We start from the raw sequence: 21,376 nt of genomic DNA on the forward strand, positions 1-21,376 counted from the left end.
TCTGAAGACAGACAATTGCTTAAGCACTAACTAACGCTACCCTGATGATACAATAATTAAGTTACTAAATAAGCAGCTCCCAGAGCTCCGAGCCATCCAGCAAATCAAAGCCACTGCTTTATTGGAATGCTATTTGGAGAGGGAGAATGGATGGGCACCAAAACTCCTCCGTGGGGCTGCTGCACCCCAACCTCCCCAGTAAATCCAGCTTCTCGTGGAAGGGGCACTGCTGCCCTCACACCTTCCTCCCCATTTCTGCACACTGGGATTTCCTCCCATTGTCTCTGCAGATTGGGGCACAATGGGACAACGTCACCTCGGTGTGTACCTTTTGTGTCCACCTTCCGCGTGGAGATAACAAATATTTTGGAAACAAACCCACACCAGATATGAGGAGAGTGATGGGAGGTGCGGGTGATGGCATTTCAGGCAGAGCATCACAGTCGCCCTTGGTGACTGTGGACACGTGGCCTGCTTCCCCAGTAACCAAATATTTGCATCAGCGTAGAGAAGGGCAGCAATCACCATGATAAGCCAGCACAGGCTGCAGGTGTGCTCGAGGGCACACTCATCACTTTGGCATTTGCCAAAGCAATTCGACTTCAAATCCCTCCCAGGGAAAGGCAAACCCTTCCCCAGAGCTGAGCGTCCCCTTGGCTGCCTCTCCTGTACACTCTGCTGCAGACCTGGCCCTGCTGGGAGTTCTGTGAGGCCCTGAATTCACCTGAACAGCACCCAGAAGTTTTCCCACCCCGATGTCCCAAAGGTGGGACCCAAACACTGCACCCACAAAGCAGCACACAAGGAGATAAATGACTTCTACATCGGAAAAACTGCTGGGAATCCTCCGTGGTGCCCAGAGGCACTGGGGTGTGTTTGTGCTCGGCTGTAATCAAAACATATCAGGGCAACAGCAGTGAGACACAAAGCAGAGACCCAGCCCTAGTTGGGAACACAGGGACAGAGGCAGAGGAGTGAAATAAGCACCCGCAGAGGTGAGAAGAAGAACACATCACCATCACCCATCTGCTCATTGCCAAATCACAGCACATGCTCAGCACTAAAAGGCATCAAATGGGCTGGCAAGTTATTCATCCTCTGAAATAATTATTAGTTACGGTGATGGGACTGCGTTAGGATTGCAGAAATTCAAGTTCAAACAGAGATGAGGAAGACAGGGAAAGCTTTATTGGGTTCCAGTTCAGCCAGGTGGCAGGTGGGCTACAGGACAGCAGTGGTGGAGGCAGCTTACCATCATGCACAGCTCGGTGAGAAAGGCAGGGCTGTGTCCAAAGCAGGCACTCGGCTCTGGGTCAGGGCACAGCAAAGAGTGAGCATCCAGCTCTAGAAGCACGTGCTGTCTGTTTTCCATGCATTTTCCAAAGCTGAAAACTGTACTGGATAGAAGAGAGGCAATGCTGCTGCCCACGTGCACACCTGCTTTGAATACAGCCTTGGTGAGAGCAAAGTGAGGACAGAGTCCGTGGTACACAGCTCCCCTTGGCCAGGTGTGAGGAAGGGGCTGTGCGTGCAACCCACGTGTTTCTAAGGCTCACATCCCACAAGGGAAACCTTGCTCTGTGTGTGTGCATCAGTGACTGCAGCCTGCCTGCTCCCTGCAAGGCTTTTGCTTCCTGTATCTCCAGGAACAGCAGCAGCTCTGAGCCCTGAAACAAAGAGCTCTGAAAGAAAAGATGGGAAAGAACTCAGCATTTAGGTTAAAATACTCCTCAAACTCATCTTACTTATTTGTTTGATTTATTTAACTTCAAAGAGGTGCACACTAAAGCATTAAGATTTACTAGTATGGATTCCTCTCTGTACAAGTTCTTTCAACCAGCTGAATACACAAAGCTTTACAGACAGAAGCACTGAAATAAAAGATAAAACAAATCTAAATTCCACATCACTCCGGGAAGAAAACCCCTGTAGAAAATAAAAACAAAAGGAAAAGAAACAAAAACAAACAAACAAAAAAAAACCCAACCAACCAAAACCAAACCAAACCCCAATCAACTGCAGCACTCCTCAGGGAAGGGATAGACTGCACGAGGAGGAACACGGGGGTGGAAGGCAAGCTAGTGTGGTCTCTGCCCATCACTTCTGTGCTGGAGGCTCAGGGGATGGAATTCAAAAGATCTCTGAGGAAGCTGTCGGGGTCACTGATTTCTGATAGGAGTCCTTTAAACAGAAGAAGACAAGAGAATAATTAGCTCCAAAAAGCGGTTTCTCCAGCCGACACTACAGATTGGTGCTGGGGTGTGTGGACACTAAGTTAATAATGACAGCTGCACTGTTATTTTAAGTATGGAACCAACGAAGATAAACCCTTCTGAATGCACAGGGCTGAGTTGTGTGAGTTAAAACCATGCAGGGAACAGAGCTCCTGGGGAACAGAGCTGCTGCAGAGACCCAGCTAGCTCCATACGGTGGAAAATGAGACTGTGGGGCACTGGGAACTCTTGAAAAGCAACTCCTCTGCAGGTGAATTTTGAGAGGCTGAAGGATAACAAAAACCCACCAGCTGGAACTCCCACTGCACTGAGCCACTGCTCCTCCATCTGCTGTGACAGAACGAGGGGAAATGGTTTCTGATTAAGAGGGGAGATATAGATTGGATATGAGGAAGTTCTTTACAATGAGGGTGGTGAGGCACAGGCTGCCCAAATTTGTGGTGCACACACCCAAGCTCAGGATGGAGGGGCTCTGAGCACTGACAGAGCTGTGGGTGTCCCTGCCCAGTGCAGGGAAGTCGGACCAGATGGCATTTAAGTGACCCTTCCAACTCAAACAATTCTATGGTTCTGTGATTCATATACCCCCAAACATCCTTATGCTGTGATGTAAGTTATTTAACAGAGCAGGGGGAGGACGTGTGGGATCAGGTGAGAGAAATTTTCCTGTCTGGGGATGCTCAAACGTGTTTGGGAAATAGCTGAGGCCATAGCTGGCTGCCAAGGTCTCCTCCCCTCCCTGGTTGCTGCGTCGGGAATGCTGCTGTCTGGAGTCACGAGTTGCAATGAGGCAGCCTATAAAAGGGAAAGCAAAGCACACGCTTACCAGCCACATCCAAAAACTCAGAAAATGTTTCGACTGGCATGAACTCCTCCTGGAAGGTTTTCAGGGCCTTGTCTGCAGCTTCGTGTATTGGCATGTCGTTGTGTCGGATGAACTCAGCTAGAGAGTAGGACCAGCCTCCCTCTGTGTTACTGGTAGGCACCTTCTGCAAGAGGAGAAAACAGGACCACTCAGTGCCAATCGGTCCGAAGAACAACTCCAGACTCTGACCCCGTGCCCTGCTGGCACTGGATTTGTCCCAAGTCCCATTATAAAGTTACCCCATTGATGACTTCCCAACCTCTTTGTAGAGAATGCAATGAGGCCCTTTCTCACCCTCATTTATTTAACCCTCCTTGGAAGCTTTAAGCTATCTGGTGGATGCCCCCACCTCGTTCCTCACCCTCAGAACACCCTTGGTTGATAAATAAGCAGAACCTTCACAGTTCTCTTACCTTGAACATGTTGTAAATGAGATCTACGAGGGCCCAGAAGAGAAGGCCGGAGCGGTACGTTCCGTATTCCTTCACTGCCTTATCTGCCAATCTAGGGAGATAATGAAATCAATCTTGGAGTTAATCACTTTATTATGCTTTGGTAACCCATGTGATGAATATAAACGGCCCCAGAGCTGTCAATAACGTGCGTGGGGAATGGCTCTGCTATGTGCTCTTGGACACGAGACAAACCTTGAGCATCCTCTGCTCACTGGTTCCTGTGGCTAGGAAATTGCTTTGTGAGCTGTACCTGGTGTTACCAAAGCAGGTGAGCCAAGAAAAAAACGTGTTTCACAGGGAGAAAACAAGCAGAGAGGGAAGTGGACTGCTAAGGCTGCGTAGGAAGTCAACAGCAAAGCTGAAGAAATAATGCACAGCCCTCACTCGAATGTCCATTGGCTGCAGTATAGTGGATTCCCAAAGAAATAAGGAAACGTGGGACTCAGGCAAAGTCTGTGGGAATGGTAGAACCTGATCTCAGCTCCAAAAAGGAGCCTTGGAGAAATGGAGCAATTTCTGATTAATACTGCTTGATTCCTGTATGGCCAGGAAGGGTTTGTGCCTTGGGATGTCCACCATCCAGCTGCAGAAATGCCACAAAAGGCACAGAGCTGTCATGGTGCACCAACTCCCAAAGCCTGTGGGATGAATCACCAACAGGTCGTGGCAGGGCTGAGCCTCCTGCCAGCAGCTCTCATGCCTTTGGAATTCTCTTGCATGCTTTTCTCAGGTACAGCCACCTTTGTCACCAGCTGCTTCCAATCAGCACTCAGAAGTTTTGAAAATGGCCTTTTTTGGGTATCCAACCAGCCCAGCTCCCACTGACAGGATACAGGGTATTCACAGAATGGCTTCAGTTCAAAGGGACCCTTAAAGGTCAAATAGTTCAACTCCCCTCCAGTGGACAGGGACAGCTTGATCATCTGACCATCAGCTGCATTACACTGGTGGGTGGCAGCTAGGCTTCATTATTTAAAGGCAAACCAATTAGTAAAGGTGACTAAGTTTGCACGGGAAGAAGAGCAGTGTGGAACGAGGCTAATTCTAGTCTCCAATACTGCAAGCCAGGGTTTCTTTTTATGTGACTGGTTTTGATCTAATTGCTGTCTGCTCCTTTAATTGAAAACTAAAAGGCCCTTGTGGGTTCAGTCTGGGCAGGTTCCTTGTGGAGCAGCTGCTTCATGTGATACTGCCACCTGGTCATGAACGTGAGCCATACAATCATTAAGGTTGGGAAAGACCACTAAGATCATTAAGTCCAACCATCAACCCACCATGCCCACCAAACCATCTTATTCTCATCTGGGGAGGATAAGATGGAGTACGACCTGTCAAAATTCACAGATCCCACATTTTGGGCTCAGTTCTCCCCAAATCTGTCTCACACTTAACAGGACAGAAAGGGTGCTGAGGTTACAACACCTGGACTCAGGACACGGGCAGCATTTGGCACCTTCACTCAGCACAATGTTCCCTGCATCCTCATTGATGAGATTTCCAGGCTCCTTTTTGGGTGCTGGAGGTGATGCTCAGCTGCTTTCAGATGCTGATAGCTGCTATAGTGACTCTCCTGCATCTCTGCCAGCAAAGGTGGCAGTGGGCCCTTGTTTCTATCCAGCACTCAAATGTGCTGCAAACAGCAGAGCTCCCACTAACGCTCTGCACTGCTCCTAACAAGGAATGCTAATTCTTATCTTAAATGCAGACATATCACATTGATGTTACAGCCACAAGCTTCCTCACCACCTCACTGATAGGTACTGGCACTTGTCTGTGCAGCGTTTTGCTGTCCATCACCCTCCTCCAGATTTCCCACAAGAAGAAATAAGCCGAGACCTTGGAAACCAGAGCTGGTGTTATCAGTGGAAGGCTTTGTGCTCTCTTAGTCTGCAGGGATTAAAGAAAGCCCTTGAATAAACCTTGACATCATTCCCAAGAGCTATTGCTGAGCATTCTCCCCTGCAATCCCAGAGATAGTGGGGCTGGTGGAAGCTCCTTGCACTTCAGTCTGCTTTTATCACCTACGTGCCTGGAGGGAACCTGAGAAAGAAACAGCACCGTGCACTGAGGGCTGGGAACGCCAGCAAACCCACACAGGGGCTCTGCTTCACCCCTCTCTTCTGCAGACCACATGAAAGCATGAGCAAGCAACCTTCCAAGATAGCATCTCCTGTAACTGCACCCCCTTCCCAGCACTCAGGCAGGGGAATGGGAGCCAACACAGAGCAGGCTGAGCTGGAACGGCAGAAAGTAACGCAGCAATCAATACAATAGACCCTTTAAGGGCAAGGAAGCTCTTCTGATGCCTCTAATAGCATTGATGCACGCTGTGTTGTATGTAACTACAATGTAATGACTTTATCAAACACGTAATTAATGTCATCAGAGTAAGAATGCCCTGTAAGACGACTTAGAATAATAATGAATGCATTCCTAATTATGACAGCTATTTAAAATCATCTTTTCAGAAAGTGGAATTCCCCTTCCTGCTCTGGAAATATTTCCTTTTGTCAGGCAGCAGAGCCACTTATTCTCGTGCTTCTCAAGTGCCTGACAGCTGCTATTGATTCTTTTCTTTTTTGAAAGCAATGGCATTTGATTTCTATTTCTATTTTTCTATTTAAGGAAGCTGTTGCACTGATCATAAAGAGAATAGAAGGAGCCTCCTCACAAAGGGAAGCACAGAAAGTTTCATTAGGGAAAATTTCTTCTCTCAAAGAGCAGTGATGAATTGGTGCAGGCTGCCCAGGGAGGTGGTGCAGTCACCATCCCTGGAGGTGTTCAAGGAGTGTGGGGACGTGGCACTGGGGAACACAGCTTACTGGGCTTGGTGGGGGTGGGCTGGGGTTGGACTTGTCAATTTTAGTGGTTTTTAGAGTTGATTTTTAATGACTGTGATTCTGTGGCTCTGGGTGTGGTAGTGATGAACTAAATGATTTGAGAGGGGCTTTTCCAACCTTAACAACTCTATGAACAACTGTCAGATCCACCTGAAAAATCATCCAGACTCAGTGCTCCTGCTCACACCTCTGCAATGCTGAACACAAAGCTACTCAGAAAGGGTTAACACCAGCTATTCCAAAATGAATGGTGCTCCCTTCCTCAGCTCCCCACGTGGCTCTGACTGCTGCAGAAGCCAGGGGAAGCAGCAGCAGGGTGGTGGCTGACCTGCTGGCTCCCCCTGGTGACACCACCCTGGCGTGGGAGGTCACCAGGAGTCGCTTGAGGATCTCCACTCGCATGGCTTTCCACTTCTCAGGGGGGGAGATGTGCAGTGCCAGCACGGTGTAGTAATGGGGTCCATCCACCTCGTAGGCACTCTCCAGCCACTTCTCCCTGGGGTGCTCCATGAAGCTCTGGAGGTTTTTCTCCTCCCTCGAGGTTGCCCGAGTTCTGAAACACAAGAAAAGCTTTAGCAACTGTTCTGGATCTTGCATACTGCTTGCTGCTTCTCAGATTCATGCAGTGCTTGAGTGCCTTTGCTCATAGTGAAGCATGGAAGCCTAGCAAACTCACTTCCCTAAGTATGAGAGGTCTGCAAGGCAGCTGGCATTGCCCCAGCAGGACAATAATATTGTAAAGCTATTTTTCCTCCTGTTAGGGGAAAAAGTCAGGCCAGGTATCCCATGAGCTGGGTTGAACCACTGCCCAGCTGACACTAAGCACAACTGCTCCTGCAGTCAGACCTCGGGATCGATCCGAGTAATTCATCTGCTGCAAAAGCAATCAAGGAGGAGATAGGGGCCAATTCAAAACAAAAAAAAGACTGTGTGCTTACTGTAAGCTTCCATATTTTATATCTGTGGATGAATGTTTATCTCCTTTCCCCTGCTCCAGTCTCCTGGAGAAGAGTTGTGTAAAAACCTGTGAAGATGTGCAGCAATTATCACAGCCCACTGCTCTCCCTTAAATTTAACTGTGCTCTCCCTGTCAGGAGATTCAAATCAGTATCCCTAGCAGAAAAAGCTGTGTCTGGGTGTCTTGCACACATGATGCAGCTGGTAGCCAACTAGTAGCTCTTTATTCTCTGCATTTAGTACCAAACATGACTTCAGGAAAAAAAATAATAATGCCTGGAAACAACATAATGCATTTCCACACAACACACAGCGGGTGCTGGGCTCGCTGGTGCCACTAAGCAGACTTACAAGATGAAAAGAAGAGTTTCATTTATTTGTCTCTCGAGAGACTCAGAAAAACAATAAGGACAGGGATCTGGAGATAGATATTAAAAACAATAGACAAATTGCATTACAGCCAAAATGTTGATTAGTTCCAGGCAGCAGAGTTTCATTGCGCTCCATTAGGAACGACGCTGGCTTTAAGAGGCATGTGTTATAACATTTATAGCATCTCATCATTAATACTACCTTTCAGTATCTAACTGCAAAAATAAATGACAGAAGGGCATTGTCTTTCTGCACAGAAGCTGTACTATCAGAACCAGCTCGTGTATCTGGAAGCACTTTGGTATCTAAGGACACTTGGACATAGTGTCAAGCCAAAGCCTCATACTTCTGCTTTGTGTAAATAAGATATTAATGAAACACCTCAACAGAAACATTCACACATTGCTGTCTACTGCTAAAAATAAATTTCATCTTAAGATTGCCTTGACATTTTGACAAACCTGAATGCTACAGGAGAATTCCAGCATGTAAAAGCAGAAGCAAAACCCATCAGTGCTTATCGTGTCAGACCAAAATTATACCAAGGCTGTTTGCAACTGACAATTACCTCTTCACAGGTTCTCCTCACCATTCACTCCAGAATATGGAGTGCTCCTTTAATCTAATAGCCCTTTTGCACCCCCCAGAGGTAATAATTACACCTAGAATGGAAAGGGAAGCTAATTCCCAACTGCTCTTCCTCTAAGAACAAGATACTGACGTGTTGAGGACGTAGAGCACCGTGTGGATGATGTATGGAATGAGGTGAATGTTGCTCTCCCTTCCTCCTCCTCCAGTATCTACGCTGAATGATTGCTCCATAGCAAAACGCAGAAATAGCAGTTTAATGTCATGGACATTGAGCTGGTAGGTGGGCTCCCGCTGCCCCGTGCACTCTTGGAGGTATGTGTTGTGTCTGAAAAACAACAGGAAGTGCCATTTTATTAAGAGTCTGTAAAGGGTTTTTAATAAAGTTTCTTCTTCCGCGCTGTGAATCAATTAGAACGCGGAATCTGAGCAAGGATGTCATAGCAGAGCTCTGTAGAACAAATGGAATATGAAGATGCACACACTTGGTAAATCTCCCCAGAGGGAGGCTCTGAGCTTACTCCAGCCAATCCAATTCCATGTGCATACACATTTTACACACATCAATACTACTGTCCCATGTCTAGGGCTTGGGATATGGCTCCTTGGCTGAAATGCATTAGAGATATTGCAACTCCTAACTTTTAACATGACTGTACAAGCCCTTCACAAAGTGAACCAGAATATGGACAAGAGGATGAACCACCTCCAAGCATTCTAGGTAAGTGGTCAGGCCACTGTAACTCGTTAGCATCCAGAGATATAGAAACGTACACAAAGGAATCAGTTGGTCTCACATCATTCAAATGCAAAACACCAGTGAGAAGTAACAGCTTCTACTCACCGTGCTAAGCAAGTAGCAAAAGCAGACTCTGGGACGTGAGGTCCCCAGACTGGCAGGAGCCCATTACACTTGGTGTTGGCATTTTGTAGGGCTGCACTCTCCCACTCCTCACGGCCACGAGCAAGTCTGTATGGAGGGGGCAAGCCACACCCAGGAAAGTTAGAAGCATGCAAGATTTTTTCAAAGGAAATATGAACAACTTGGCAATTCCACAGTTCCTTTAAACTCCAGGTCCGACCTGGAGTTTAAATCACATTAAATCAGACTGCAGCAGAGAAGACCACAGCTATCTGCAGGCTGCAAAGTAACAAATTCCTAAGCAAACCCATTCTAAAGCCAGGTGATGTGTTCGCATGTAAACTCAGGAAGTAACATAAGCATTACCATCAGAACGTACCGTACAGCTGCAAGGTGACAGTCGTAATGGACAATGTTGAAATGAGAGACTGTGCTGTACCCCTGTTGCTTTCGGGGCTTGTTCTCAAACTCCTCTAGTGCAACACGCTTGGTGAAAGTATAGATACCCAGGACCTTTGTAGGCTGCAATGACAACAGCTGTGTTAGAGGCCATTCACATTTGGAACAGTTCACACTGTGCCATTCTGACACTGCACTGAGTTTCACCTACATTTATTGAGTACATCTTTTCCCAGCTTTCACTGGAAACACATTTCCACGTCCCAACCACCTCTGGACCCCAGGAACCAAACTTGGGACTTCCTGACCTCCCAGAGCACTGGGCCACACAAAACTGGACGCCGAGTTCCCTCAGGTGGAGAGAAGGCTTTGCACTATTACCTGAAACTTGTATCCTTCCCGGCAGATGCAGCACGTCAGACCTGGCTCTTCTATGAGCTCCTCCATCTGCTTAAGCAGCGCAGTCTTGGTCACCACCTGCCCCTTCTCATTTGTCTGGAAAAGAAAACAACACCAGCAGGTCAAAAAGGCAATAACGAGCAGCACCATCCCCACCACTGTAATAGGAATGCCCAACCCATTTCCCAGCCTGCTATTAGCAACCATATTTACTTCTCCCAGCAGCACCAGGCGAACCGTGGGCTGGAGATCTGCAATATTTGTCAATAAATCATTTTTACACAATTCCCCGTGTGGCAGTTTTAGCAGGACAGAAATAAAAGACCATTAGATCACTAGTTGTCGTCAGTGCAAACAGACATTACCGTCATCCCCAGCGTGCCCAGGGCCTTCTGTCTCATTGCCATGGCCATGCGCTTCTTCTCTGCCCGTGTCTCCTTCCGGGCAGCGTCGATCTTCTTATTTACCTCCGGATGTTCCCTCAGTGCTTCCAGAAGATTCTCTGCTAACGTCCCAATCCCTTCATCACTCGACACCTGCTCGAGCTTGTGCAGGTTGGTAATGGAGTCTGTGCCTATCAGCACCTAGCAGAGATTGAAATGCAGCACCTTCTTCAGAAAAAGGGCGCACACAGCGATGACTCGTCTTTCTGATCCCACCCATCACAGCTGAGCACAAGCACTGATCTAGAAGAATTGTTTTGCCAATGGCAGTGACTTAATTTATGAACATTATGAAACCTGGGCCTTAAAACCACGTAAAGTTGCCTCTGCATTGGCCATTACCATGATAGTGTGTCTCTCCAAGCCCAAAAGAAAGCGTGGAGTCAGAGAAATATGCTTAGCTATGATCACAAGAAGCAGTGTACCAGCCCAGTCATGCTCAGCCCAGCTGTGAATGTGGTCCACTTACCTGTGTAGCAGGGTGCTGCGTGGCAAGTCCTCGGAGCAGGCGCAGGATAAAAGGAAGTGCAGGTCGAGATAAGAATTTCTTCCATATGTCTGCATCCAAACTGCATGGAAAAAAAGAGGCAGCAGCTGAAGGGCAGTCACCCGTTCCAAAAAGGCCACTGGCATTCAGCCAGCTGCACAGCTTGCAGAGCATGGGCTGCAAGCAAGACAAGCACCCTTCCCCCTGTGTCCCTTCTCTATTAATTAATGAACTGACATTCACACTCTCACTTCCATGTTGTGCATGTTAATAGCTGGACTGTCAACTCTCAGCCTTGGGATTTATGTCTGTGAGCTGCCCAGCAGCAGGAAAAGCTCTGTTTCAGTGTCATAAGTAAGGAAAAGACAGAAAACACAGGCATCGTGATACTCAGCTGTGATGGGCAGCAAATGGGATGACTGCAGGCTTTTTTGCCTATCTCTACAGTAGCACTGTCTCACTGAATCCTCTGCATCTCAGCAATACCAAGTCTCAATGCTTCTCACCACAGACTTGTTAATAACTATCCTTGAAGATCACTGCATTTGGCAATGAAGAAATGAGACAAAGATGTCTGAGATTATCACGCTCATTAAGCAGTGACTCTTACTTCTTTGCACTGGGAATGTGTTTCTTCATGTAGTCAAGGGCGTTCTGTGTAATCCCCTTCTGCAGGATGAGATCTTTCAATTGATGGCCATTGCTGTTGTTCTTTATTCCCGCTGCTATTTTACAGAAGCAATCCAGGAAAACTTTATCATCTCCACTATGCTCTTCATCATACCTGAAAGGGGAGAACAAATGGTGACTTGGAGGTTCTCCAAAAATCCCTGCCTGTAATTCTCATTACATTATCATTGAAGGCATATATACTACAGCTCAGGGACTCAGAAAACCAACTCAGACCCCTGTCATCTCAGAATATACTTTAAAGCACCATTATCCAAGCTACATGCTCACGTATTTGTTTAAATGGCTAAGAAATGAAATAAGAAATTAAGCTAATGAACCAGGAATCTCCGAGGCTTTGTATTACACCAAAACATCGATGAAAAAAAAGGCACAGACCTATCACTGCATCTGATTTCATGTGATTTTAGTTGAAGTATGACATACTTATCAAAGTTACAGTAGGGCTTAAACCGATCCACCAGAATCTGCATTTTCTCCATTTCCCCAAAGGACAGGTAAGGGATGATGCGTAACAGGCCCTGCAGGACGCTGAGATTGGAACGGACAAAGGTGCTGTTAATCTGGTCGAGCAACATCACCAGCTGATCCTTGTCACCAGTTAGGAGAAGGTTACCCTGCAAAGGAAGAAAAGCACAACTTAACGTTCAGGAATAAATCCACACTCTTCAAAGATTCCAGTCTTGAAGGGTTAGAGTTCTAGGCCCTGTTAAGATCCCCTGATGAATTCAAAATTCATTCTCATTTCCAAACGCTTTGTGGAATGGCTGCAAAACTCCCCTAGCTGACACTTAACTTTTTCTACCTACTATTAGAGTACTTTCCAGCCTAATAATCCCAGCCCAAAGGAAGGCAGATTCCTATAAAACAACAGTTTCAAATGATGAGCAAGAAACTCTTTTTGTTCTCAGCGTACTTGAGATACAGTTCTTATCCTCAATTAGCTGTAAAACCAAGCATGTTTTCAGTACGTACAAAAACACATGACAAAACAAGGCAGAACCACGTCTTTTCTTGCCTCTCATTGCCTGTGGCCCAAAGCACCAGGGAAAGGATCCAAGCAGTGCTTACTAACTCCCACCCGGACTTTGCAAGAATCATCCCAAATAAGCTTTGCAGTGCTTTTGGTTCCTCCTGCCCTACCTTTGAGGCCTGCTAAGACACGCCAGCAAGCGTAACAAGGGTTAGGCTCCCATTTAGCACACCTCTACAGCTCCTGAAGCTCAGCATCCCTGTAATCAGATCCTCATAAGCTTTGAATCCCACTCAATATTTCCATTTGTGCAGTGAGCCCCAGGCATTCACCTTGTCCTCACTTAGAGGTTCTGCATTGGATTCATCCAGTATAATCTCCATTATGCTGAGCACTTGTTCTGCCACAGCTGCTCCTCCACTGTCCTTACTTTCTTGCTCAGCCACCAGAGCCTGGAGAAGACAGCAGCAGTTATTGAAACAGCCATCCAGCAGCATGTAAGACCTCTTGCAGTTGTCATAAATAAGCATGACAGTCAGAGGTAGTGTAAATTCACTGGAGTCCATAGAACATAGAACAACTTCATGGAAGTCCAGGATGTCCTTACCAAGTTGAGAGTTCCCAGCATGACGTTCAAAGTGTTCATCTCCGGCTTGACCAACTGCTGACGATTTATTTTCACCTTCACACAGTAACTGAACAGCTTCAGCAGCACCTACAAAACACAGAGAAGATGTTCCCTACGGTTCCTTCAAAATGAGCACTGGGATTTTGCCGAAACTAAAAACACCAGACAGCAGAGAACACCACAGAAGCCCACCCAGTCCCAACCCCTGCTGTGGCTGGCTGCCCCCCACCAGCTCAGGGCTCCATCCATGAGCTTGGACACCCACACTTCTCTGGGCAGCAGTGCCAGGGTCTTACCTCAAAGCCTGTGTAAAGAATTGTTAACAAAGAGGAACAGACGAGGGAAAGAAGGAATTAGTTTTTAGAAAATTAGTAAACTGCAACTTCTGTTCCAACACTTAAAACATAATGCAAAGCAGGCAGCCAGAAGTGGAAACTTCACTGATACCTGTGGAATTCTCTATCACTCCTGATTCCAAAGAACAGAAATTGAGACTCACGGTGAGGAGGTGCCGGCCTTGTTTGAAGTCCTTAATTCCTGTCAGCCTGTTGAGCATGCACTCCAAGCCTCCACACTGTGCCATGACACCTGCCATCTTGTAGACTTCTTCCTCATCCTCCTCTTCATCTACAGGACAGAGGCAGATCATGAGAACAGAGGAAAAAGCCACAGTTTGGCAGCCCACAGGGGATGAAGCAGTGAGGGAAAACCAGAGCACAGCAGTGCACATTTACCAACAGTTCAAGTCACATCAACTGTGTCAAATTTGAAAAGACTTATGAGCAGGAACACGAAGGAGGGCCAGGCAGAGCAGCCATGTGCCATGCGAGTGTTCATGTTCAAAGCACAGACTTGAAGTGCTGTTAAAATCCTCCTCCACACCAGGAGAAGCAGGTATACACAGCAAAAGGAACGTCAATCAACTTTAAGCTATGGGGATAATAGTGTCATTGCTCTGCAGCAAACTTCAGATTTCAAATCTAATCCCAGCTTTCAGGAGACAAGTGCATTACCAGTGGTGGAGTCAAGAGACTCGATGAATTCCTCAGTGGCATCTCCTAGTAACCCTCGCATGCGGTAAATGATCCTCATTGGCTCCCCCTGCAAGAAAGGAGAGCATTACATTAACTGTGCCTCTGTGGACACACATACACATCCTTTATTTGTCTTGACAGCAGAAGGCAACATGAAGAAATCTTTCACTCTCTCATTCTCCCCTTACTGAGGTGAATTAGGAAAACAGTAAAGCCACTAACAGCAAAAACCTCAATTAATCATCCATCTGCCTGCCCAGATAGATGGACAGCCTATAATAAGCTGCCTCCTCCTCTTAATGTCTCCTCCAATGGTTTCCCTGAGCACTACTGAAAGATGCAGGCAAGGAAAACATGTGTTCACTTCTAGAGAAACACCTGCTTTTCAGAGCAGCTTCACTGAGGGTATCACAGTGCACCTGGAAAATACAGGGAACAGGCATGGCCCACTAAATGAAGCAAGAAAAGCTAACTGGATGAATGCTTTCAAGCAGATAACACCTGCAGTGATGGAAAATGGAAGAGGAGTAAGATGGGATGTCATTATAATACAACCAAACCCACCAAAGGGCAGTGCTGCTGCCCTGGAAAGGGCAAGTTTTGCAGCTGGAAATATTGACTGCATATCACTAAACTTTCCATTTTAATCCATAGGTCTGAATAAAAAGCAGAAAAGAAAAATCCCAGATTTGGGAGCAGGAGACCTTGCGAGAGAAAACCTGTCAGAGAGTGTACTAAGCCTAATGTGGAATAAGCAGTGCTTAATGTCACAGCAAATACATAAGCACAGGGAAAGCCCCGGGGGGAAGATCTGCTCAAAGGCCACGCTAGAGACCAGCAATTAACACCACAGGGGCCCTGGTAAAATGGCAGATGAACAAAAAAAAGCCACTGAGAGACAAGAGAAACAAAAAGGGGCCTGAGGTTGCTTTCTTGTGAGCCTGTCTATTTCCTAGGGAACACGAGCTGCCACTCCAGAAGTGCTTTGCGGAGGTGCTCACAAAAGAAGACAGATGAAAGCTGCTTGGTGACAGTAATGCTGAGCACACACTGCCTCTCCCTGCCAGCACTGCATCTCAGAAGAGCAGAGCATCGGGTGCTACTCAGAGGGCACGTGGGCTGGGGCAGTGTGTGCCCCGGGTGCTCTTGTTTCCCTTTGGGACTGCACTTGAGTTCAAGAAGGACCACAGTGGTTGAGACCAGCATCTCATTCCCCTGTTCATGCTGAAAAGAAATAGAGGAATGAAGGATGCTCTCTCGACATAAATGATCAGGGTTCACCTCTGAAGTACAGACTGATGGAGCAATTGGGTGCAAGCAAGCAGTAAGCTGCCACGTGCCTATAGAGTGTGAAACGTGCTTTGAAAGGAAGTGACACAAAGCTCAGTCCCTTCCCTAAAGGAAGGTAAGAAAGTTAGTCACTCAAGAAGGCAGGTCAGGTATCTGATAAACTACACAGGTAAGTTCAACACACTCACCTGGGTCAGCATTACACTCTTTTACATCACTTACGTTGCAGAATTGACTATCCAAACAGAGCAAGACAGGTGCTGAGCAATTATATGAAGAAATTCGACGTCAGGAAATAAATACTGCCTTGTGATTTATCTGTTCTTGATATCAAGGATAAGTGCTTTGTGTGTTAATGTACACCTATATCAAGATAACGCGTACCTCGTTAGTAGGACACCACACCTTCTTGTAGACCTCAGCCACAGGCAGATCCAAACTGATGATCTTATTGTTCACCAAAAGCTGAAAGAGAAAAAATAAGACATCGAGAACAAGCCCACAACGCATCAGCTGCCCAGAAACATCCCCACACATCTGTGCAAGAAATCCTCACTCATGCATTCTCACCTCCATTCCACTGTCATCCTCCAGCAGAGCTACCAGGTCACAGTCCTGACAGATTTTGTTCTTGATGTCCCTCATGAGTGGCCCAATGCCAGGCTCATTACTGCTATAGGGATTTCCTGGCATTCTGCCCTGCAAGAAGTCTTCCTGCTGAGGATCTTTCTCCAGTGTTACAAAGAACTCGGTTACTTCATTCTCCTCCTAAAGAACAACAGGGCAGAGGCAGAGTAAAGGAGTTTTCTTCTAGCCACATTCCTATTTCTGCATTCTTATGGTAGCAATTGGCAGGATGTCCCTTGAACCCTAAGTGCTTCCATCACTGCTGTATCCTGCTGTATCACAGTCACATATATATCACTTAGTTAACAAATTTCTTAAGACGAAGCAACACTTCTGCTTTTTTCTTTTCTTTTCTTTCTTTTTTTTTCCACAGAGCATGCCGAAGTAGGAAACTTCACTACTGAATTCCCCAAATGGGCTAGTTTCACACTGGCTCACACTAAATCATTAATGTAGACTGTTACACTTTGACAACATGCTAGCACTTCTGATTTTATACACCATGCTGCAGCCATCTGCATACTCACAGGATAGATAATACTGCACAATCTCTCGAAGATGAAAACTGGAGTCCTGTAGTCATCTAGGCTGTACCGTTTTGCAGTCTCTATACATACTGCCATAAATGCTTTGGTTTCAGATTCTGTGCCTGCCAAGAAAAAGAAGTATTACTACTGACAGGAGTCAGTTTTATGGTGTCCAAGACATAAAAAACTCAACAACTTGCTATGAAGAAGTTCTTTATGTGGCTGTAACTATCTGCTTTTCATCTTGCTTGACCAAGAGCCTGTATTTACGGAACCAAGGTGGCTTTACCTGTTGTCATATCCTCCAGCATCTCCAGCAGCATGTCCTGGGTCTCATCAATGAGCTTTGTTCTCTGTACTACTAGCTTCCTCAAACACAGGTACCCATTCAGGACAGTACCCACCAGGCGGCTTTTGAAATGTCGTTTGATGGACTCCACCTCCACAAAGGAAGAGAGGAGACCTATAAAGCAATGAGATATTCAGGAAGAGGGAAAGAGAATTTGGTTCCTGGCTCTGAATTTCATGTGGATAGCAAACTGGTAAAATAGTATAAAACAGTATGATGAACTGGCTTGTTCTATTTCCTCTTGTCAGTTTGTGGTTTAAAACTCAAGTCTAAGAACTGAATGGTTGGAGGCAAAAATCCTGGCCTGTATGAACTGCCTACAAATTACACCACATGGGAACAAGGTGAAGGAATGGGGAAAAGGCACTTTTTCTGTTTTGAGATACTTCAAAACCAAATGACTGCTCCCCTTATCATGTTTAAGCTGCCTCTGATGATGTGACTCATCAGTTACATCACCATACTCGCTGTTCCTACAGCAAAGGATCAGTGGACATTTGAATTCTTTCCTACTGCACCTATCAACATGTTTTTTTCTGACTAGAAGCCACACCTTGTGAGTTAGGCCATTCATTTTTGAAGAATGTGCAAGAGGATAGAAAAAAGAGCAACCTAGTGAATATAAAACACTCCCATTTCCAAGAAGCCTTGGAAAAAAGCATACACCAGAAGATTAAACAATGAAAAGCTACGATACATTAAGTGAGGAACAACCACCAGCAGGCCCCATGAATTGCAGTGGTCAATAAATACAAACAAGAAATGGAGGAGAAAAGTGATATGACAAACTTTGCTCATGATACATTACCACAGTTTAGGTAACTGAACACTGAAACTGACCACAAAAGACATGGAAAAAATCTACTCTGGGACTGAACGCTGAACTGATGGCAAAAATCCAATGCTGACAATTGCAAAACACTGAATCACTTCTCAGAAATTTCATTATATGCTGTCACAAAGAATGATCACCCTGTCTCCAATCCTACTACACGAATTGCACTGATACCACCAAATACCTGTGAGACTTTTCAAGGCATATCCTTGCTGCAGATCAGTGCTGAGCGTTGCTTCCTCCAAGGCAAGTAAACGAGCTATTTCCTGAAAGTAATTAACAAGTCCATTAGGACAACAAACTGCAATGCCAATAATGATGAGCTGGTGAGCATCTAACAGACTGAAACCTAACACACACACACTGACTTGTGGGGCACAAGAGAACATAGAGAAAGAATAGTCAACCACAGAGACCAGAACTGCAGTGCAGCAGTGATGAGGGAAAAACTGATCCAAGCATCTTCCTTTATCTTCTACCTATAGCTACCTCATGACTATCAGCATTCTTTTGCTCTAGTGGCCCTCCATGATGAACTACACTCACACTGAATTTGTCACCTTTGCTGGAGTGCAGCTGGGAGTAACACACAACAACTAGCTCTCACCAGCAAAGTCTTAAGACCTAACTCTCTGACAACTGCAATTTAAACGTGTTTCCTCTCCAACAGGCTGTAAATTCATGCTCAAGGAATGGCAGTGCACCTAATCTTCCCTTGTAATGAAGGGCTTTCACAGTCCAGCCTGGCAGCTAAGGCAGCTTTCTGCTTGGACCTGATGCCAAGTCAAGGCAGCAATATTTATACCCCTTAGCACAGCTGTCCACCTAGCAGTTTATTATGTACCAGGCAGTTTACACAGAGGCCTGCTACTGCTGGGCTGAAACCACTGCAGCTGTTTCTGTTAGGAGATGACAGGGCAGAAGTGTGAAATTCATACACCTGGCAACAGACATCAACGAACAAAGAGATGAAGATTTGAAAGCACAAAAGGCAGACAAACTGACAGGTCTGGGACAAACTTTCTGCTACTATTTAGTTCCTCCAAACGTGTCCATACCTTAGTGATGAGGCTGCCAATATAGGGCAGAACACCTCTGGCTGCCAGGTAGACTTTCCAGTGGGCAGGTTTGATGAGTTTCTGGTACAGTGCCAGGTACTCGGCAGCACATTCGCCAGCAATGCTCAGCTCATCCAGGTAGCTGGTAAAGAGAAGCACAAGCTGACAGCCACCTCACAGCAACAAGCTCCCTCACTCTCCATCCTTCCTAGCTAACAGCATTACCAGTATTCATTACTGCTAAAGTGATACTTTGTCCCACAAAGATGGTGACCAACTGTGCTAATAGTGTCACTTGTGCTAAGTTATGTGATGTTAGTTAGAAGAGTTTCCCCTGTTATCTTGCAGTCTAAAGACCAGGAAAATGTTGTCCGTGCAGCTCATTACCATCTGCATACCTCTGGAAAATACACACTGCCAAGCAACAACAGAAAGTCTTCCTAGAACATTATTCACCAAGCTAATTAAGTTGAGGAATCCAGCACAAAACAACATGTCAATCCGAAGTATACTATCGACGGAGGTGATAAAAGAAGAAGGGAATGATTCTCACGGGAATTAAGAGAAAAATAATCCTGGAGCTGCCAAGGGTGGCATCATGGAAATACCTCGTAAGGAGATCAAGGACCTGTTGTCTGCGGCTGGGGATGGTAGCCAGAGCTTCCACAATCGTACACGCTGCCTGCCTTGCAGCTTGAGTGGCTGGAGTAAACAGCACCTAGAGTAAAAGCATTAAAATAAGGTATCATTTGATAAGCAGAGATACCTCACTAGAAGGAGGCAGCATACGCCTGGGACAGCTTGGTGACTTGATGGCACTTGTTCTTCTAAAGACTTGATTCTAAGAGAATGCCTACATGATGCTCTACATCCAAACGTTTATGCCATGCACTAATCCACACCGTACATAAAATATGGCAAACTATCAACATTCCCTGGTGATTAACTGTGCCCCATGGTGCTGACAGGCCAATATTTCACACTGGAGCTTTCACCCACATTTACCTGTCGCAGCCAATTGTTGTGTCCCAGCTTGAGATCCAGAGGACAAGTTCTCTTCCCACGCCGACTCATAAACTGTTTCCATTTCCAGACGTATTTTTCTGACAAATAGAGCTGGTGAAGCTCTGCTTTGCTGGGAGACTTCCCATTGGCATCTGCACCTGAAATAGTGAACACAGCTCAAGAGAAATGCTTATCTTCAGGCACAGTGCATTTTCTGCTCAGAGGTTGAGCAACGCAGCTTAGAAAGATCAGTGCTGCCATCTCCACGGACTGCAAGGTTAAGTGTGAAGATGGTATCAGATGGCAGAGACAGAAGTCAACACAACTCGACAGAAGCACGTGTGTTCTTTCATAACACTGCACAGTTAAAACCACAGAACTACCTCTGGCAGGGAGGCACTTTTTCCAAGCTTCATACGATGCTTTGGGGTCCCTCTTGAGCCACAGTTGAGCTTGTGCATGGATTTCATTGCTGTAAGGCTTCACAGTGGTGAGAGCATCAGCAGGCACATCCTAGCAGACAAAAATGCTCTATGATTCTTGACAAAGCCACAAACTGCAACTAAATTACAGCCAAGGAGCAGCCAACCAATATTGCTTTTGTCAGAATTATAGTTGTATTCAAAAATCTGTACTTGATTCCACAAAACTGGTGAAAGCACCATGAGCATGCCCCAAAAAAGCAGACTCTCATCAGCTCACTTTCACATGTTTTGCTCAAATTCTAAGGTACTACCTTGTTTTTCTTGCTGGTTGGAGCAGGTGGTTTGATTAGCTTTTGAAGAATGCGCAGGCACATGAGGGTGATGTTTTCAACAACCACGGGAGTCTTAATGTTCACTGCCATCAGAAAGAGGCTGAGAGCTGAAAGAGAGACGTTTTCATGCCACCATGGGATACCTCTACAGCTCTGTACAGCACATTAAAAATGCTTGGAAATAAGTAAGCTCATATCCTGAAGCAAAGCCATCACATTCTCATGGAGCCAAGAATGAAAAATGTTGGGGTTTTTTTGTTTTTTACACACTTCCACCTTTCTATTTCTTAGCACTCCTGTTTCAAGATCCTGGAGACAAAGAGCATAGAGCCAGGCATGGTATTTTAAGATAAAGCTGTCACAGTAGTTGTTTCAGCTCACCACAGCGTAGTCGGAGCTCCCAGCAGCTGTCTTCTTTTGAGATGGAGTCTGTGAGCAGCAACATCTCATACTGGAGACTGCTAGCCTGTAAGATGAGACATGTTAAAAGCTTAGGAAGGCAATACAGCAGGCCCTTTTGCCTTCTGACATTTAAAAATACAGGTGTAAAACACATCTAACTAAGTAAAATTTAGTCCCATCCCCAACTGAGCTGACAGACAATCTGCCTGAGAGAGCTGCAAGGTGAGCTGCAAACAACAGCTAAGTCAGGTAGAGCAGCTTGAGCCAACATGTTACTGTAATGTAATGTCCTTTACCTTA

At 46.0% G+C, this 21,376-nt stretch overlaps 1 protein-coding gene across 5 annotated transcripts in view; it reads right to left on the reverse strand.

Moving 5' to 3' along the window:
* Window positions 1-1,741: 1,741 nt before the first annotated feature.
* UBR4 (ubiquitin protein ligase E3 component n-recognin 4) overlaps window positions 1,742-21,376 on the reverse strand; it is a 66,844-nt gene continuing 47,209 nt past the window's right edge. For all 5 annotated transcript variants that reach the window (XM_065738123.1, XM_065738122.1, XM_065738121.1 and 2 more), the window contains 27 exons: window positions 21,056-21,140; window positions 20,654-20,781; window positions 20,301-20,430; window positions 19,918-20,075; window positions 19,521-19,630; window positions 18,913-19,054; window positions 18,039-18,120; window positions 16,960-17,133; window positions 16,671-16,792; window positions 16,087-16,284; window positions 15,901-15,981; window positions 14,206-14,293; window positions 13,692-13,819; window positions 13,172-13,279; window positions 12,897-13,016; window positions 12,018-12,208; window positions 11,512-11,685; window positions 10,884-10,983; window positions 10,337-10,555; window positions 9,954-10,067; window positions 9,553-9,695; window positions 9,156-9,281; window positions 8,445-8,639; window positions 6,723-6,947; window positions 3,513-3,603; window positions 3,061-3,223; window positions 1,742-2,181 (listed from right to left, as the gene is read on the reverse strand). In XM_065738123.1, coding sequence (XP_065594195.1) covers window positions 2,117-2,181; window positions 3,061-3,223; window positions 3,513-3,603; window positions 6,723-6,947; window positions 8,445-8,639; window positions 9,156-9,281; window positions 9,553-9,695; window positions 9,954-10,067; window positions 10,337-10,555; window positions 10,884-10,983; window positions 11,512-11,685; window positions 12,018-12,208; window positions 12,897-13,016; window positions 13,172-13,279; window positions 13,692-13,819; window positions 14,206-14,293; window positions 15,901-15,981; window positions 16,087-16,284; window positions 16,671-16,792; window positions 16,960-17,133; window positions 18,039-18,120; window positions 18,913-19,054; window positions 19,521-19,630; window positions 19,918-20,075; window positions 20,301-20,430; window positions 20,654-20,781; window positions 21,056-21,140 — 3,660 coding nt within the window. In that variant the 3' untranslated portion in view covers window positions 1,742-2,116. The remainder of the gene's footprint in view (window positions 2,182-3,060; window positions 3,224-3,512; window positions 3,604-6,722; window positions 6,948-8,444; window positions 8,640-9,155; window positions 9,282-9,552; window positions 9,696-9,953; window positions 10,068-10,336; window positions 10,556-10,883; window positions 10,984-11,511; window positions 11,686-12,017; window positions 12,209-12,896; window positions 13,017-13,171; window positions 13,280-13,691; window positions 13,820-14,205; window positions 14,294-15,900; window positions 15,982-16,086; window positions 16,285-16,670; window positions 16,793-16,959; window positions 17,134-18,038; window positions 18,121-18,912; window positions 19,055-19,520; window positions 19,631-19,917; window positions 20,076-20,300; window positions 20,431-20,653; window positions 20,782-21,055; window positions 21,141-21,376) is intronic.

Source organism: Cyrtonyx montezumae, unplaced genomic scaffold, assembly GCF_038088225.1.
Source record: "Cyrtonyx montezumae isolate F1298 unplaced genomic scaffold, pur_monq_1.0 scaffold_21, whole genome shotgun sequence".
Classification (NCBI taxonomy): domain Eukaryota; kingdom Metazoa; phylum Chordata; class Aves; order Galliformes; family Odontophoridae; genus Cyrtonyx; species Cyrtonyx montezumae.